At 36.9% G+C, this 19,646-nt stretch overlaps 2 protein-coding genes across 2 annotated transcripts; one reads left to right on the top strand and one right to left on the bottom strand.

Moving 5' to 3' along the window:
* Positions 1-433: 433 nt before the first annotated feature.
* On the bottom strand, positions 434-8,282 carry LOC121782649 (L-arabinokinase-like). Its single transcript, XM_042180588.1, has 29 exons — positions 7,956-8,282; positions 7,391-7,498; positions 7,238-7,306; positions 7,072-7,155; positions 6,721-6,797; positions 6,380-6,446; positions 5,914-5,971; positions 5,720-5,787; positions 5,564-5,626; positions 5,415-5,468; positions 5,214-5,316; positions 5,021-5,130; positions 4,778-4,897; positions 4,574-4,630; positions 4,269-4,441; positions 4,013-4,178; positions 3,792-3,875; positions 3,310-3,435; positions 3,062-3,192; positions 2,909-2,990; positions 2,691-2,778; positions 2,278-2,321; positions 2,079-2,174; positions 1,909-1,985; positions 1,618-1,812; positions 1,335-1,500; positions 1,110-1,181; positions 771-974; positions 434-692 (listed from the first exon to the last, which is right to left on the bottom strand). The coding sequence occupies exons 1-29, from the start codon at positions 8,034-8,036 to the stop codon at positions 576-578; spliced, it is 2,940 nt and encodes a 979-aa protein (XP_042036522.1). The 5' UTR covers positions 8,037-8,282; the 3' UTR covers positions 434-575.
* Positions 8,283-16,425: 8,143 nt separating this feature from the next.
* LOC121781055 (bZIP transcription factor RISBZ4-like) lies at positions 16,426-18,832 on the top strand. Its single transcript, XM_042178738.1, has 5 exons — positions 16,426-16,647; positions 17,870-17,987; positions 18,078-18,159; positions 18,231-18,432; positions 18,503-18,832. The coding sequence occupies exons 1-5, from the start codon at positions 16,453-16,455 to the stop codon at positions 18,605-18,607; spliced, it is 702 nt and encodes a 233-aa protein (XP_042034672.1). The 5' UTR covers positions 16,426-16,452; the 3' UTR covers positions 18,608-18,832.
* The last annotated feature ends 814 nt before the right edge of the window (positions 18,833-19,646 follow it).

Raw genomic sequence — 19,646 nt, 5'->3', positions numbered from 1 at the left:
AACTTAAAATTTAGTCCATAATATCATGAACTTATATTGTAGCCAATTTCCCCAAGTTTGATTTTTTTCCTAAAACAAATTCGATGTGGTGTATTGAATTATATGGTTGAAAAGACGGTCAATATAGAAACATTTGTAATTGACGCATTATTTGAGTTTAAAAATCCTCCTAAATTTCGCCAGAATTTTAAGCTGTAGGAAATTCACTGCATTTCAAAAGTTCATATTTTTGTGACCAAATTTGAAGTTATTGGAAAATAACAAATTAGGTTAAAATTTGTAATTTTAAGGACATATATGTTTAATGAAATTTTGAATATATTTATGCCTCATTTTTAGTAACCCAAATGCGAAAACAAGTTTAAGTTCATAACGACCATGCTACACAATATATAAAGTCGCAAATTTCCACATTATAACTGATCCAAACAAATCAATAAATTAGACTTGGAATTATATATATGACGCATCAGGTGTTTAATGGTTTAATATATAGGTCACATTTTTTAGTTTATTCATGGCTTCTCTTGTCAATATATTTTGGAGATACTAATCTCTTCTGAAATGGTTATATCCTACTTAGATCGGAGGCGACGACGAATTCTCAGATGGCCAAATCTCCCTGCACCGGGAGAGGATCCTTCGAAAACGATAGGTAAGTATCCCGTTGCACCTTCGTATCGCTTCTGTATCTGCACATCACAATCAGGAATGGGGAAGTCATATACATTTTGATCAATCAGACAGTCTTGCACAAGTTTTTGAGGTACCTGAATAATTTGCTCGTTGCTTCGTAAGCAGTTCCTCCCAACAATGCAAACAGTGCCTCCAGATCCTCCTCCGGTGATTTTTGCACCGTACAACGTTCCCTCACCCGCCCTAGAGTGTTTGCTGTGCTGCATTTCTTGCACTAGCTGCACCACCCGGTCTGTCCCATCTGAGCCGAGCCCACAGGCGCTGTAGCTATAGTGGCACTGTCAAGCAGATCAACACCACAATCAGCAGCAGTTTTGAATCAAAGATAGCGTAGGCATTAAAATTGAACGTTTAGCGTGCTTAAAGACGAGAACTCGAACGAGAATATCCAGCTGAATACAACATAAAGCTACCTGATACAATAATTCTCCAAGAGCAGTTAATTGATCATCTGAAGTTGCTGATGTTAGTAATGCTTTGAAGGCCTGTATTCGTACAAAAACCAGCGTAAATCAAGACGATGAAAACGAGAGATTATTATACAGTGGTTCACAAATGGTAGATCATAAGAAGACCATATCTCATGTAATAAACTAAGATCACAGAAGATATATCCACAGAAACTTGTATAGTTTTACCTTTACACGGAAATTTTCGTATATCGGATGCCTGGTAGCTGCTCTGAGTCCGTAATTTCTCTTTGTATCAATGACAGTGACTGGATCATTATGGTCAGCATATTTCCCCAAGAAAGCCTCACCGAGTATCGTTTGAGGAAGTTGATTGACATAGAGAGCTTCGTATCTGATATCGAAAAACCAAAAATACGTCAAACTGGTTTACATATGTCAAGAACAGCCTCATCATTCAACTTGGAAAGAAAGGGAGAAAGAAATGCAGACATAATTTTCAAGTGTTCACCTATGCGGTGACAAGTTGCATAAGTAGTCCAAGGAAGCCTCAGTTTCAAGTAGTTCGATTCCATCTTCTTCCAGATCATCCGACGTCAAACCATTAGCAGTAGACTGTGATAGCAACTCTGCTGCCACGGATTTAATAATTTTCCGACCCATGAAGGCTCCTATTCTGACAGATCCGTAATCAGCACCACCAACACTGCAAAATTATATACCAGTTCAGTAAGACACTCACTCACACACAACCAATTAACTTTAAGGTGACAAACAGCGTAATTCTCTGCAAATCAATTACCTATGGCGGATTCCGGAATCAATTCCCCAAAATCGTATATGACTAGGAATGTCCACGAGACCTAATACCTCAGCAGGCTGCAAGAAACAGTCAAGTGGAAACTCAATGTCTTTTCTTTAAAAACTCTTACAAGAGAAGATATGTCCTTCCCCATGAATCTGGTCAAATACCTGACAAACCATTGCGAGAAGTTTGTTAGCTTCACCGCACGCAGAAGTCATCTGATCCATGACACCGCATGGAGCTCCAACTACATGATTTTCCACCTTCACATGGCAAAAATTGGAAGTGTGAGGATCGCAAAATATCAAAGTTACCATGGGTGTTTTAGTGAATGTTCCTGTGATATTCACATATCAAAAGTTAAACCTTTTGGCAGAGCAAAGCAAGCTGTCTTGGCTCGATATTTAATCCTGTCACGCACATATTTCAACAGTGTTAACATATACAGATTATAATGCAAATTGCAGCAGAATCATGGGTAAGAAGTTGCTTGCTAAGTGAGCAAAATAAACTAATTCTTGTAAAAAAAAATTCAAGATGTAACTAGGTAAAGCTGAGTAAAAGAGACTAAATATAGCTGATGATAAATATTACCCCTAAAATGGCATATTTACGCATGCATATGGACACACATATAGTATTGTATCGCTTCTTGCCATAGTCCAATTATTGTGTCCTAATAGTTCAGATAAAGCTCGGGTGTAGATGTGTGTGAGTGGATAGTGGATACTGATAGAAGCCAGTTAATATTAAGCTAATAAACTGAGAATGGTGAGCACCATGAGAAGCGGCAATGGCAGACATCGTAGCGACTTCCACAGCTGCAGAAGAAGAGACACCTTTGCCTTCTGGCACGGCAGAGGATACCTAAAGGATTGATAATGTTACAATTCAAAGTAGTATGACAGGTATCACCAAATGATAAGTATTTCAGATTGGTAGATTAAGGTAAGAATGAGAGCAAGCAATCAAGAGCCGTTGTAAAAGTAACACATACCAGAACACTAATACTATTCTCAAAGTGAACTCCCAGTTCTTTCATCAGAACCAGAATGGTCCCCGCAATATATGCTGCCCATCTAGGTCCAGAACATGGTGAGTTTATAGTATAAGAGATAATCTAGAAGCAGACAACATCATAGTGTGAAACCTTTGCGATGGATCCCGAGCAAAGAAACTTCTGGCATTTTCGTATGACATGAGTTGGTCTCCATCCATAAAATCTGACAGATCCATGTCAAAGGTAGGCCCCCGATTGCTTAATTCGGATCCATATGATACCTGAAAAGGGTATGATATAAAGATTAAGCAATAAACACGAGTATTGATGGAGACTGGGAGCTTCCAACAGTTTGCTTATTGATCTTATAGAACTTCAGAACAAAGGTATTCCCATACAATTTGCAGAACAGGAGTTGGCCCTTGTCCCTTAGCATTCTGTCGAGCCAGGGCGTGCTTCCACAATCTCTGTTTAGAAGGATGTAACTTTTGCACTGCAACGTGGCAAGCTTCTCTTGTCGGCATCTGTAGACATTTTAGGACAAGCAGCTGATAAATCATCAAGGCAACTAGGCAGAAAGCCAATGGTGAAAATATGTATTTAGCTTATAGCCTTATATTCCTCCCGTCTCATTTCAATAGGCCATCTGATAGAGATCGTCCCTTACATGCAGATCTCGTTCCTATCTATAGTTATTTAGTTGTTTATTAGTGGAGTGTTAGAGATCGGTTTATCTAAAAGTTTGAGTACAAGTGGAGTCTTTATGCAACTGTTATAAATAGCTCCTCATTGGAAAAGCTACGTGTCTTGGAGTTTAGAGTTTAGGACAGTAGGTTAGCCCGTAGGGAAGTAGGCCAGTGGTTGAAGTGCAGTAACGCACCTGAAGTACAAGGCTTCCCGAGTAATCAGCAATTCCACCCATAACATCCAATCTTCCAGGTGCTCTTGCCACAAAAATGTCTTCCTGCTCAAGTTTTTACAACCAAACATAAGAACATCCACATACATATCAGTTCTATGCCAACCAAAATATATGTGGATTAAATCAGGAAGTACAAAGCATGAAGAAGATGCTTAATGATTAAAAGATTCAGAAAACACCTCCCAGTTAAAGAGACCTGCAGCAGCTTTTCGTTCCCTCTTTTGGAGTTTCTCAGTAATTCCAGAAACAAGGATACCATCAAGTTCTGATAGGCTCTTCAAGAAAGTCATGGTATCAGAAAGGCCCATACAATCTCCGTGAAGAATCTCAAAATCTTCAGGGCGTCTAACAGAAATACAAGAAAATGGTAACTTTTGAAATCTGTATATCAGAAAGAACAATGAAGGGCGTGAATGAGATATGAGAAGGACTAACGATGGCGTGAAAAAAGTATCTTCACTCATCAGAGTGGTAGGAGATCCAGTGCGAAGACCAAGTTCATTTTCAGCATTCGCATACCAATCTGGGATACTGAGATCTCTGCCTGGAGCCCTTTGCAATTGATACCCAAGAACAATAGCATCACGCAATCTCCGAGCCCCACTAAGCTAAACTCAAGCCAAAACGTTAAAAAAAATCCACTTAGCAGTTTAATCACATAAAAAACATCTCTCAAATAATAAAATGGGATCCGAAATTTCAAATTTTTTATGCATCAACAGCAAGACAATTTAGCTCACCTTGTCCGCTGCATAATTTTTACCATAGGCTGTATCTTGCAAAATTTTAGCTGCAGCCTGGAATTTAACATGAATCAGATTGTGTGTGAAATAACGATACAGCAGAAAGACCCATTAATATTCTATTCATTGTTCTTGAGTACATGACATTTATATGGAGTGGACAAAACGAGATTGTCAGACATAGACAGGAAAACTGCACACCTCTCCGCCGTTTATGCCACCCTCATAGCTCGGTTTTAAGCTAAGCGCATGTTCGAGATATGGTCCCCAGTGTCCAGTTAATAGGTCCCTTCTAATCATCTCAACACCAGCTTGATAGAACTGAAAAAGGACCGTATTTCGTCAAATCTGGTTAATCTATAGACTCATTTCAGAAAAAGGTACCAGGCCATATAATGAGCTAGAAATAAAATGTTTCAACCCCACAGCATAACCAAAATTTACCTCTAGCATATTTCTTAAAAATGGTTCTTCATTGAAGTAGTCCCGGCGCACAAAGACAAACGGAATCTTGTATGCAAGGGCCTCACTGACTGTTCCGTATCCAATTTTGCCTGAAATTTAAAAATAAATACAAGCTTCTATGCAACTTCACTTCGTTAACACATAAGATATGAACAGAAGTTATATGACTCACCAAGCATGCAATCAGATGCTGCTATCAAGTCAGGAGTGTATGCATCTTTTGCAAGTTTCACAAAATTTGGAGGAAGGTCAAGACTCTCAGATGCACCGCATACCTGAACATATAATCAAATAAATTTCACCCTTGATTTTGGAATCCAATTTACATAAAAAATCCTTGAAATTTGGAAAAACAAAAGTTAAAATGAGATACCAGGCAAAGCCAACCGCTTGGCAGGAACTTCTCCTGCAAAGTCCAACCTGAGGGCTGCAAATAGTCACAGTACAATATCGATCAAATGAATGCAACCCAAATAGGGAGAGATAAAGGGTGTGGATAAGTAAAATGGCTGATTAAGGTACCTGCCCTCCAAAGTTGAGAATGACAGTCTTCACATCCTCCCCAATCCCGAGTTCTTTCCTGATCTAGAATAGTTTAAAGAGAATGAATAAGTAAAATGGCATATCTACTAACCATTAATCCAGTCACAAGTTCAAAGGTGAAAATCTTTTCTTTACCTCCTCACGGGGCTTGTGCAACCTCCTCACCACCAAAGGTACATCAATAGCATCACGAAATGCAGGCACTGTAGTAAAATAAACAATATGAGACAAAGGAAATAAATTCAACTCTCGAGTTCTTACTCTATTGAAATTTGAAAGGGAAGCACACACAAAAATAAGAGAAAAATAATGAGTTTTGTGTTGGTTACTTGGGCAGTATCCTGGGAGACGGATAAGAAATTCACAATGTGAATAGTCCTCAGCAATCTGCAACACCCAAGTATGACTTTATGATTTAGCATCGAGATTCTCATTAAACAATGCAATTCCAACAGCTTGAGAACACCGAATTCACCCAAAAGAAACCACAAAATTAAGGAAATAAATTCCTCACCAAAAAACAAGAAAAACTAAAACAACTTAATCCAATAAAACATATGTCCTCCTAAGTTTCTCAATTGATTTCATTCCCTGCCAGAGTAGCCAATGCTTCCCAAATAATAAACCTTATCTTTGAGATTTACTAATAGCTATTTTGACACTTCATCAAAACTCATACAGTACTTCACAACTCAGGAAAAGGACATGACCAACCAGTGTGCTAGGAAATATAAATTTAAAAAGACAGATCAGGCACATAAAGTTATATTCATAATTTTTTTTTACTGCAGTTACCTGCCAAACTATGGTCCGGTGGTGATGACCAGCAGCCATTACGTATTCAGCATAGATGAAGTCCCAACTGCAAAAAATAATTTCCATGACCACAGTTAATTTCAAAGAAGAGAATGAATATGGAGTAAAGGAAATCCAGCTCATGATGTTGTTACATAAAACAAAATATAACTTCAGGAATATGTAAATCGTGACAGAGGATTTGTTAGAATCTTTTGCGTTTCATGGGCAATCGCTTGGTTCAGGGTAATAATGTGGCTTAGAAACTCACACCATAGGTGAGGGTCAACAGTATGTCCAGCCACGGCATCATGCATGCAAGTAAGAGATAGCGACAGTACCTAAAATTGGTGACACAAACAGAGCGTATGCCAGCATCAGCTGCTGCTCTGCAAGCAACTGGAACGACATCTGACACCTACACTTCCAACATATTTGAAGGAGAAACAGGTAAAGAAACAGATCTGATCTGAAAAACAATGCCACCACATGATTCATGATTGAAATCCCACTTAACATCAGAAATTCTTCCCCCTCAAAGTTTGTGTTAATACAGAAAGCCAATTAGCCAACCACTTCATTTCATTCTTGAATATCACCGAAAGAAATTGTGAATAGTCGAATTTTGATTTACATCATGCTATGAAATAGGAGGGATTTTATATTTGAAGGGGGTAAGGTATGAACTTTACCACAAAGTCTGCCTTGATGGACTTCAGCCACTCTACTTCAGTCGCTAAAATAGTCTCACGAGGCACTACAGCCGTCTCGGAATACTATAAACAATAATACAACAACAAGAAGTGAACATGGAGCAGGATAATTAAGACATGAACTCTGCAAAGTAACAAGCAATACTTTCTCCAAAGACGCAAGGCGATCAACTGTCAATGCATCCGCTTGAACTGCTCCACAATCCAAGAGCACCTGCACAACAGGCAGTAGTGAGTAGACCGTTTCATCAGAGCCACGGAGCAATTCACCATGAACATTGCAGAAGAGCAAACAGACCTTCCGTAGAAAAAGGTGAGGAGACTGTATTTCAGTTGTGAAAACATAATCTGGTGCACCGGTAACCACATGAACATCGTGCCCAGCAAGAATGAGATGCCGAGCTACCTATACAAGAAAAACGCAAATTCAAAGATAGTACACAACAAGAATGAGGTGAATCCATCACATTCCATAGATTACTACTCCAATAAAATAGAAATTCTAGAGGAGCACAATATAGCTATGCAACTAATAGCAAGAAACTGGAAGTTGAAGATCAACTGATTAAAAAAGTGACTTTGTGAGGATGCAAGAAAGTAAATTTTTTAATTTTTATTTTTTGCATAAATTTATCCAATTGTTTAGGGATTTTCTAGAACAAAAGAGGCCATGATCGTTGAAAAATGCTCCCAGAAAAGAAGAAGAAGAAGAAGAAGAAGAAGAAGAAGAAGCAATTCCATCAAAACAGTTCATTGTAGTCTTCCTTAAACATGCCAAAGTAGAACAAAAACGAAATTGAAAAAACAGAAGCAACTTGCACAAACACACACACACAGAGCGCGTGAGGAAGAGTGAGATGGACCTCGACAACGCGGGTGGCATGGCCGAAACCGTGGCCAGTGACATAATAGGCAAAGACTAGGGGTCGTTTGGCAGCTCCCATCGATGCAGCAAGCAAGAGTGATTACAAAGAAGTTGTTCCCCGATTCGTGGGAGGCTAAGGAGAATATGGGAATTGAGGAGAAAAGGAGTATAATTAAAGTGAGCAGTGTCAGCTTTGGGTATCACTATCAGTCAGTCCCACAATTTTATCCAAAGTTGGTTGATCGAATCGAGGGGGATAACGATGACGATGACGCTGACTTCCTCTCTCTCAACATGTCGAATGATGTTTATTTTACATCGATGCTATCTATCTCCATGTTTTCAATTATTATAAAAAAAATGAAGATACAGTAGTGATGATGATGTTCACGAAACACGTTTAAATTCAATAAAACAAGAATACGAAATCCACAATTCCGAATAATTAGCATTATTGGGATTTGTTGTTGATTACTGGATAATATTAAAAATAAAAACAAATTGAGATATTTTGGTAATCTTGATTAATGGGATATGTTTTTTCTCTAGATTTTTTCTTGAAATTACTTCATCACATGGTATTTTAATTATTTTTTCTTTTTTTTATACTCCTACAATATATTCCTTCTGTCCTATTAAATATGGAATATTTAAAAATCCGTTCTGAGCTTTTATGTAGTGTTGTTCTGTAAGTTAATGAAGAGATGGTAAAATAAGAAAGATAAAAAAGTTGACATAGATATATTTCCATATTATGAAATATTTTATTTTTAATGGGATAATCCCAAAAAAAAATGTTTTTTTTTTAATGAGACGAAAGGAGTATCTTTTATAGTCCAAAATGTCTTTATTTTAAAAAGATAGATAGAGCATTTCTTAATATTCTTATCAAAATAAAACATTTTCATTATTTCGAAACGAGAGAATTTATAATAAAAGTTGATGTTTTACAAAAGAAATCGAAACAAAGTCGAGTTGGGTTTGACCTATGTAATGCGTGCATAGAAGCGTTGGCAATAGTCACAAACAATAGATAGCTCATCCACAATAGGGACGGATGTCCAGACGGACATCCCGGCGGACATCCCAAAACACCTCCTGCTACGTCATAAGGACATCTCACTCCACAATAGCGAACATCCCCAAGGACTTCCCGACGGACATCCCAATAATAAAAATCCACAAATTCACAAATATGTAATTTTATGGAATTAAAATTTCGACAAAAATACGGAGAAAATGCAACCATTTTATTTATAAAAAACATACATAATTAAAAAAAATTACATAATTAAATAAGTTGTTCAACATACACCCCTCCGCGCCAACAACTCTTCAATTATATCATTCTGGAGTCGAATATGGGCTTCTTGTTGGCGCATGTCGGCAAATGCACGGCTCTGATCGGCGTTCCCATGAGTTATCCCCATTCGTACATTGGCGGTGGTCACGTCGTGGCTTGGACCGGCAACATCAACATCATCATTGGTCCAATCAGTCAGCGCTGGACCTTCATTTTCGACAATCATGTTGTTCATGATAATACATGAGTACATGACATCAGCGATGCACTCAGGATACCACAGCCGTGTTGGACCCTTCACTGCCGCCCATCGAGCCTATAGCACACCAAAGGCCAGCTCCACATCCTTGCGCGCCGCCTCCTGTCGACCGCAAAGTAGACCTTCTTTTCATCTATTGGACATCTGATCGTCTTCACAAAGACGGGCCAACTAGGGTATATCCCATCCGCCAAATAGTAGCCAATATCGTGCTGGTTGCCGTTGGCGACGAAACTGACGGTCGGACCAACGCCCATGCACTGCTCGTTGAAAAGGGGCAACAAATTTAGGACGTTGATGTAGTTGTTCGACCCGGCTACTCCAAAATACGCATGTCAAATCCATAGCCGGTAGTCAGCTACGGCTTTGAGGATCATCGTTGGATTCTTGCTTTTGAAGCCGGTAGTGTACAACCCTTTTCCAAGCGGCGGGGCATTTCTTCCACTCCTAATGCATACAATCTATGCTGCCCAACATTCTCGGAAACCCGCGCTGATTCCCGTGCATATCCATCAGAGCCTGGCAGTCTTTGGGGGTAGGCTTCTGAAGATATCTTTCCCCGTATATCTCAATAACGCCCTGACAAAAATACTTCAGACACTCCGGGCAATCATCTCGCTGATGTGGAGGTACTCGTCGAACATGTCGGTCGCGCCTCCGTATGCCAGCTGCCTGATTGCGGCAGTGCACTTCTGTATAGGCGTGTGACCGGGTGTACCACTCGCATCCTCTCTGAACTTGAAATACTTGTACTGACGCTCTAAAACGTTCACGATACTCATGAATAACGGCTGGTGCATTCTAAAACGTTGCCGGAAAAAGTTATCCCCAAACCGCGGCTCCTCCGCGAAGTAGTCCTCAAACAACCGGCGATGTGCAGCGACGTGGTCCTGTGGAACAACAGCTTGACGATGGATGACGGGGCGAGGTACCACCGGATGCAGATGCCGCTGCAGGTGCTCTTGTATCCGATGATTTATCTCGACGGACGTATAAGCCAACAACCGTTCATTAATTTGCCGCATTGTGTCATCAGCATCCCCACCACTACCACCCGCACCACTACCACTACCATCCGCACCACTACCACTGCCACTACCACTAGCCATTTTGGATCTATCAATAGAAACGTAGAGGGAAAGAAGATAAACTCGTCAATACAAGTGGTGCGAATGAAATAAAGTGCAACGAGCCGTATATATAGAGTTTATTTTAAAATAAAAAAATGGGACGTTCGCCGTCATGACGCAATAGTGGGCGTCGGGGCGGACGTCCGCTGAAACCGACTGACGACCTCTTGTCCGTCGGGGACGTTCGCGTCCGCCTCATTTCTTGCAATAAAAGACGTCCGGGACGGACGTCGCGCACGCCGGTCGAACGTCCGCCCCGACGTCTGCTATTGCAGATGCTCTTAGCCAAACAACTGCAATTAATAATAGATGTTAATCTAACCTTTGTTATTTTCAATTGAAAATAACAAATAGACTAATTTTTATCATTTTAGGCCATTCATCAAAATAAGATTAATTTTAAATATGAAAATTTTTAAACAAATATTACTCATTCACATCATTCTAAATATGAACCCCAAAATTCAATAATAGTACTTCTACCATTTTTTCATTCATTCTCTCTTGCTTTATTAATTCTACATTAAATTTAATGATTTTGGTATAAGATATAGAGTATGATTGTTTGGTCAAACACGTGTATGCATATTAAATTATAAAATTCTTGATTCTCTCATTGAAATACAACCAATAACTATAATAACATAGCATACTTTGATTGATACTCGTCCCCTCTCTTGTCTCAACTCTTATATGAGGAGTAAGTATATAGTACAATTATTTCTCGAAAGGGTAAACTAAATCAAATTTATGAAAGAAGGGTGATAATTACATATCCAATCAATTATTATTGTAGAAATTTATCTTTCTTTATTTTTCTTTTTTTGTAATTGTAGTTAGTTGACCATATCATATTACCATATATGACAATGTATCCAATAATCCAGAATTCAAGATCACTAAATTTTTACCCATCAATGTGAAAGAAAATGGAAAAGATATATAATAAGATAAAGAGTATTAGGACAATATTCGTGGAATATGCTAGAGAAATGGAATCATGCAGCGTATATGCTATGCCCCTTTAACACCACGATACAAGTTGAAAATAAACGAATCACGACCTTGTTGATAACTCCATCTTCATATTGCTAAGATAAAGGATAAAATGATTCACATTCCATATTTTTACTCTACAAATTCTATTTGGTACTAATATATTAACGCTTCATGCATTTCATAAAAATAGATACTTTTTTTTGGTTTATCTCATAAAAATAGTTTATTTTTATATAATATTTTAATAATTCTAATCGTACGTGCTCTATTCTATCCTAACTATATTCTAATATTTTTTCTTTATATATAATTTTTTTCTATTTTTGTATTTGTACATTAAAACTCAAAATATATTCATATCAGTTATACACATAAAAATGGAGTTTCAAATCTCAAAGAAATTAGAAAGGAAATTTCATAAATTTTAAAAAAATTTAGGAATGCCCTTAAAATAAATTAATAATTTATAAGTCGATTTTAAAGTTAATATAAAAAAACATGGAATATGAGTATCGAATTTGTTGGGATAAATGCCCATGTCCCATAAAACGTACACGAAAGACTTTGGGCTTGGGAACCCAACCCAAATCTTCGAGTTCCAGCCCATCTAAAGTTTGGGACGAATTTATATCATATCCACAACCAAACAATGCTTCTTCTTGTAATTTACTCACAGTTATTCAAATGTTTTTCTTCCTATCAAAGTATAATCATTTACATCCATAACCAGATAATGTTTAAATTAAGGCAAACAAGTTTAACTGTAGAAAATGAGGAATGCTTTATAGTAATGTAGTATCATTTTAAGATAGCCATTAATTTCCAGAACATATTAAAACAAATAAATTGATACAAGAAAACAACAAATTATGTTAAGTATCATCAATAAAATACACATTCAGAACTAATTATGTCGATCTAATAAACTAGTTTGAATAAAAATAATAAATAAACTTCGAAAAGAAATTATGTCCTGTGAAAGAGTAAAAGTTCAAATGATCTCAAATGGTTGAAAGGTATTTTAGTCCCAAAAAAATAAAAAAAGTTACTACTATTATTTAAAGAGCAAATTGTCAGTAAAGTCATAAACTTTGAAGATAGTTTGGTTTTTCTCGTGAACTTTAAATGTTGCGTAAAAAGTTATGAACTTTATCGGGGCTGTGCAAATTTCCCATCCGATCCGTTAAATTTCCGACACAAACTTATCCTACGTGGCGCGCCGGAGGCGTGACTTGCCAAGTCCACTAATTCTAATTGTTTGTCTTCTATCGTTGCAATCTCTAACCTCAGACTTTTCACAAACATACAAGTAGCACAAATCAAAACATACAAATCGAATTTCACAAGTCGATTTAGCATACAAATCGACATAAACATACAAATTGAATTCCACAAATCTAATTGAGCATAAAAGTAGTATTAGTTCCACAATTCGAATTAAACCCTAAATTTTTCATTTGTCAAGTCATGCCTTCGGCGCACCACGCAGGATAAGTTTGTGTCGGAAATCTATCGTGTCAGGTCGGATGGGAAATTTGTACGGTCCGATAAAATTTATGACTTTTCATGCAATATTTAAAGTTCACGAAAACAACCAAATTATCTTCAAAGTTCATGACTTTAGAGGCAATTTGCCCTTATTTAAATCATAAAGCCTAGGAAATCTTTTATATTGTACATATAAAGCTCAAATTAATCAAAGTGTCACAAATACGGCTCGCCATCATGTATTGATTAGAGCTGCCGAGACGTAAGTTCATAAACAATACTTCTTCCTTCCTTAAAATATTGTCCAGATTTTCCATTTCGGTATGTCGGCAAAAAGTTGTCACATAAATAGTAAACTTATATTTTATTTAAAAATCTAATAACATGTTATCATGATATGACCAAATTATTACTCCATATTTTATAGATGATCACATAAAATATAGTCTTGTAGGAGTATAACTTTTTCTAATTTGTTAACATTAAATAATATACATATAAGATCGGTAGCCCTTTTAATGTTTCCCGTAGCATTACATTACATAAGATTTCCAATAAAAAATAATTTGAGTGATCTGTTTTTTTTTATAAAAATGATAGTTAGAACATAATTTACCATTTTTGACTTATCTTTTTAACGGAAAACATGGAGTAAATTATGAGGCATAGTCTAATTATTCAATAGTAAAAGGCCCAAGCCCAAGTGAAGTCTTTCTTCCCCGATTATCCATCTCTGATTTTGACAGCAGCGGCGACAACCATGAGCCATGGCGCCGTGACTGGGTCAAGCACCGAATCAAGGGCAGAATTCCTCAAACGGCTTGCCACAACGGCGCACGACTTAGCTCACGACATCCTTAACTCTGGCCGCCGCCATAGTCCAGTATTCCCTCAATTTCTAGATGGTTATATGCATTTTTTGGTTTGGTGATTTTTGATTCCGGAGTTAATTTGGTGCTGAAAATATGTGAATGGAAAACAACTCTTTACAATGCGTATGATTATGTTAATTCTTCATATTGGGAAATGTAGATGAGAAAATGAAGGGCTGACTATTTAGGAATAAATAAGTGTCCATAAGCTGGACACGCCAAATAGCCCCGCCCCAGTTTTTGTCCATAGCTCAAGTTTTGTTGTCCATAGTCCCAAGATTTTGTGTCCGCCACTATAGTGGACACCCCCAATAGCCCCTAAATTCTATAATCAACTTTCATTTTATAATGTTTCAAGTAATTATGAACAAATTTATCGGGCTATACGTAATTAGAAGAACACGACTATACGAAGTAGAATTAGAATTAAAATTAAAATTAGAAGTAAAATTAAAATTAAAATTAAAATTAAAATTAAAATTAAAATTAAAATTAATGGCACCGACGTGGTCTCGTGGGATTGTCCACCGATGAGTAATGGCACGAGGGATCGCATCCTCCGCCAAACGGGCCGCTTCCTCCTGGGCGGCCTGGTGTTGTACCCGTTGAATCTGAGCATTCCAGCTGTCTCTCCACAAATTGTTCATTTCCGACCCCAAATTGTAGTGAGAGAAATTTTTATAGATGTAGAGTTGGAATGGTGTGAAAATAATGAATAGAATGAGGTGTATTTATAGGTGAATTGAACTGAAAAAGAAAAAATTAAAATCGGCTATAGCCGCGGCGGTCGGTGCCGCCACTATAGGCGCCGCGCCTATAGCCGCGTCCGCCCCCATTTCGCCGCGTCCTCGCCCCGGAGTCGGCTGAAGCCCGTCCGCCCCCTACCGCCCCCATTTCGGTGTCTTCCCGCGCCTCTCGACTATAACCCGCCCGCCCTCGGCCCCAACCCGCGGCTATAGCCGCGGGCACCCCACAGTGGACACCCTAAACTCTTGCTGAGCTTAGTGTGCATGTATAGTTCCATCACAAGATATTTGATGTTGAGGACAATAGTTTAATCTCTGCTTAATGCTATTTCTTGGAGGACGTATTAGGATAGAAAAAACAATTTTTTGTATATACAGTTGCCGTCAAGAATGAAGGACTTTCGCCTTTCTGCTTAGTAGTTTTGTAGCACTGAATTGTTAAAATGTTTGAATAGCAGTTAAACCTTGACTATGATTCTTGAATGGGTTGATTGTTAAAATGCAGAGATGTTGCATTCCCAACAAGTACTCATCAGGTAGACTGTCGTCTACTTACCCTTCTGTTTTTGTGCTGCTCTTTCTATCTTCTTAGGAAATATTGCTTTCTGCCCTTTCCTTTTACTCTCTAATGCATGTTTAAATGTGATGGAGATGATGGCGTGTTTATAAACGAGATTCATTGATATGCCCTTTATCCCATATAAATAATAGCTTATCCTTTTTACAGGAAAGAGGAGTAACTAGCTATTCAGATAGTGGACCTCCATTTCTGTATCAGCATAGTGGCAGCGCGATTAGTATAGCCGCGAGAAAAATGAACATTGTTGCGTCCATGGCGCAGTTTGTATCCAATTTTGCGATGCAGGATAATGCAGATGGATTGGGGTGTTCCTTGAGCACGTTTGGACAGATTGTCTGGGATCTCTCTACAAACACGAAGCTCTCACTTTTGGGTGTGCACAGAGAGTCCAGGCCATCAGGTCAAAATACCAACCTTGGAGCATTGGCATTCCCCGTCACCATATTTAGACGTCACAAATTTTCAGATACGTCTGCACAGGAGGAAGATCAACCAAGACGTAAATCTAATGGTTAAACTAATTAAACTTTATTGACTATATAAAATAATCATAATTAATTGGTCGTAATTATATTATTATTTCCTCCGTTCCGCAATAGGAGTCCTATTTAGTTACGGCACGAGTTTTAAAAAATGTAAAGAAAAATTGGTAGAATAAGTTAATGGAATATGAGTTTCACTTATATAGTATTAGTTTTATAATCAAATGTGAGTGAAATAAGTAAGTGAAATATGAAGCCTACTTACCATTTATGATAAAAGTGAAATATGACTCTTGGGACGAATTAAAATGGCAAAATAGGACTATTAACGGAGAGAGTAACTTAAAAGATCAATCAAATAAAGCTATTCCATGCTGAAAAGTCATGCAAGTCACTTGTCTTTTATTACTTCCACCACTAAGTTTTAACTTAAAAGATCAATCAAATAAAGCTATTCCATGCTGAAAAGTCATGCAGGTGACTTGTCTTTTATTACTTCCACTACTAAGTTTTAACTCAATTTACTCATGCAAACTTTTTTAGCTTTTCACTTCTTTTTAACTTATATATATAGTCATATGGATATTCGTCAGTCCCTCTCTCTCTCTAAATTCTTCAGAGCTAAGCAAAAAAAAAATGGATAGCAAAAAAGGAGTGTCGAAGGGCAGCTCAATATTTGGTGCAAGAAAAATGAAGAAAAGTGAATCAGTACTGGCTTTGGAGGAGCTGTTTGCATCTCATGAAGAGATTAACCATCAAAATAAACCTCACATTTTGGGAAGCTCCGATCAACTCCCTACAGACAACGTGCATTTTCCTTTCAAAAATTCGGTTAGTTTATTCTTATTATTATGCATACAGATTTATTTTAATTGTTTGTTTACACCATGCATATTTAATCAAGCATCACCAATTCATTATTCAAATATGTTGTTAATCATGAATAAATGGTGGGATTTATTATAATAGTACTAAATTTGATGAGGCATGAAAGCAATACAATTAAATGAAAATAGACATATCGTATGTTAATAGACAAAATTACGAAGTTTGGTGATCTATTATGCAACTTTGAAGAATAGCCAATTATATCATGACTTTGAGTCTTCGACATTTCTTTAACTGTACAATTGATTTAGATTTGAGAGGAAATTATGTTTTCAAAGCCAAAATGTATAGTAGTATAACTTTTTTTTTTGCAAATTTATATATCATTCACAAAATCCATCAATTTTAGGATAAAAATATATATAGAATATAAGCGCTAAAGTATTTTTCCTTTTAAATCAGCCGCCATATCTAAATTAAAGAGACAATTGAAAAAAAATATATCAAAATTATAATGTAATTGGTTATTTTTAAAAGTTGCAGGATTAATCCAAATTTAACAAAACTTCGGGATTATTGTGGCAATTTCCCTAGAGTAAGTAATACTATAAAATGCCTTTTTAAGGGAATGTTAAAATGTTAATTTGATTTGGATTAAATTTAAACGAACTTATTGAAAAGCGACAGCCTAGATATTACTCGCCAATTATTGAACAGTAAAATAAGTTAGGTAGCTTTATAGAAAGTTTATGCTTTACAAGTTGGTTGTCTTGTAGTTTGGCACTTGGAATGCAATAATTTTCAAAGCTCATTTCCACATAAGCCTCTCTACAAAAGGTTGCAAAAGGCCATGCACTAACCCTTTACACTTTCTGGAAACAAACCTTTTTACACTTGTTAATTAGGGTTCTGTCGATGTACCCTCAAACTCACGTAACTATGATATTGTCTGCGTTAGATTAAACCATCACCGTTTTATTCTTGGAACACTTTCCAAAAGTTATGCTATAGTAATTGAATACTAAAGTTGCAAAATTGATCAGAATTTGACCAAACTTTATGATTTTTCCGACAATTTGCCCTAAAATATATGTAATGTTATATCATATACTATACGAATATATATGTTATATGATATATTTAAGGTATTTTCTTATAGTTCTCTTTTTTCTATTAACTCAACATTTTTTTGTTGATGAGATGCATGGTTGGTGTGTTATTGCAGGAGATTCCACAAGAATATTCAAGCATTACCTCCTTCACTGATAATTACCAATTCTCAGCTTCTCCAAATTTAAACCCTAATCCAACCACCGCCATCGACTCGCCATTATCCATATGCGGTAAGTAAATTATGATTGGCTAGACACACCACGTGACAATATGTCTAGGCCACTAAACAGAAAATGTTATCTGATGATCTGGTAACGCAGTTGACAGTCAACAATCGGACGAAGACGAATACATCGAACAATACAACAATAATCCCTCCGACGACACCAAACGCATCAAAAGGTACTACCATTGTGTGTGTAAGAGAGAGATGATAGAAATATATGAACTGATGACTTGAGTTGAATTTGCAGGATGGTTTCAAACAGGGAGTCTGCTCGCCGATCAAGGCGACGAAAGCAGGCGCATTTGAGTGATCTTGAAGAGCAAGTCGAGCAGTTAAGTGGTGAGAATGCATCGCTCTTCCAACAGATGGGCGATGCATCTAACCAGTTCAAAGACGCCGCTACTAATAACCGACTCCTTAAATCCGACGTCGGAGCTCTCAGAGCTAAGGTGCCGTGCATACTATTTTTTTCTGCGTCTGCCCCTCTTATAATATATGAATGTGCTTTTGGTATGTTAGGTGAAACTAGCGGAGGACTTGTTGGCACGTGGCTCTTTGACGTCGAGTTTGAGCCATCTTATTCACAACTATCTCAACACACCAGAGGATGACGACTATATATGATCTCTATGTGTGTGTGTGCCAGTGTGTGTTCGCTTGTTGGAATTTATATCTATATTATAGTAAAACCTAATTATGATATGTGTGTGTTTGTTGCATGTATTGTTAGATTGCTAATTTGTTGATGACTTGTACCACAAATAAGATGTGTTAATTTGTGTGAATTCATGATGATGTACCGAACTGAGCATGTTATGTTAAAATCTCTTAAATCTTGTTTCACATTAATTCGGTGATGATCTGATTTTGTCTCATTTATATAAGTGTGGATAACCTCAACCCCATATCTTATCTCTTGTCTTGTTTACCTTATGTGTGGAAATATGACATGTGTTCCGACCCTCATGTACACGAGCATGTTAAAATCTCTTAAATCTTTTCCTACATATAACCCCTTTTAAGCTCACCCCCATTTCTAATAGAAATTATGATTGCAATTCATAATTAGTTTATAGTATTACATATATACTGTATTCATATGAATGTAGCTGATTTTTTGGATTTTGTACTACTTACCATTAATCTGTTGCATTTGATTAAACTAGTGTCAACACTGATGCTATGCATGAGACAAATGATTTTTAAATAATGAAGAAAAATTTGAAAGTAAATAGATTTAAAAAGAGGATGATAAGAATATAATGATATTTATGGTTAAGAATATGTGTTAATTACATTAAGTATTCATAATATTATAAATAATTAATAACATTAATAACAATAACAAAAAGAAAAATACACTCCCCCAACTCACTCTAAATGAAATATTTCATATTCGGCAAACGATGCCTACAACTTTAATTTATGAAAGTGGAGTATATAAAAAAAAGAGATGGACAAAAAAAAACTTTAAGTAGAGTAAAGTAAAATAAAATAAAATAAATGAACCATGTATTACCAATGCTATGCACATGACATAAGAAATCTGACCTTAACCTGACTCGAAACCCGACCCTAACTCGACCTGAAATCTTGGAGTTCTTATTACGTCGAACCCTATAAGGTCCTAAACCCTAAACGTACGTGTTCGTATCGAGTTAAT

This window comes from Salvia splendens, chromosome 20 (assembly GCF_004379255.2).
Source record: "Salvia splendens isolate huo1 chromosome 20, SspV2, whole genome shotgun sequence".
In the NCBI taxonomy this organism is placed as follows: Eukaryota; Viridiplantae; Streptophyta; class Magnoliopsida; order Lamiales; family Lamiaceae; genus Salvia; species Salvia splendens.
This window is presented reverse-complemented; position numbering and strand designations above follow the sequence as displayed.

Bases quoted from the DNA above. Each gene is read 5' to 3' on its own strand.
- LOC121782649 (XM_042180588.1), bottom strand. From the start codon at position 8,036: ATGGGAGCTGCCAAACGACCCCTAGTCTTTGCCTATTATGTCACTGGC. The intron at 5,317-5,414 runs GTATCTCATTTT...TTATATGTTCAG, and splicing joins CAAGCGGTTGGCTTTGCCTG to GTATGCGGTGCATCTGAGAG. The intron at 2,779-2,908 runs GTATGTGTTACT...TCAATCCTTTAG, and splicing joins AGAATAGTATTAGTGTTCTG to GTATCCTCTGCCGTGCCAGA.
- LOC121781055 (XM_042178738.1), top strand. From the start codon at position 16,453: ATGGATAGCAAAAAAGGAGTGTCGAAGGGCAGCTCAATATTTGGTGCA. The intron at 17,988-18,077 runs GTAAGTAAATTA...CTGGTAACGCAG, and splicing joins CTCGCCATTATCCATATGCG to TTGACAGTCAACAATCGGAC. The intron at 18,433-18,502 runs GTGCCGTGCATA...TTGGTATGTTAG, and splicing joins TCGGAGCTCTCAGAGCTAAG to GTGAAACTAGCGGAGGACTT.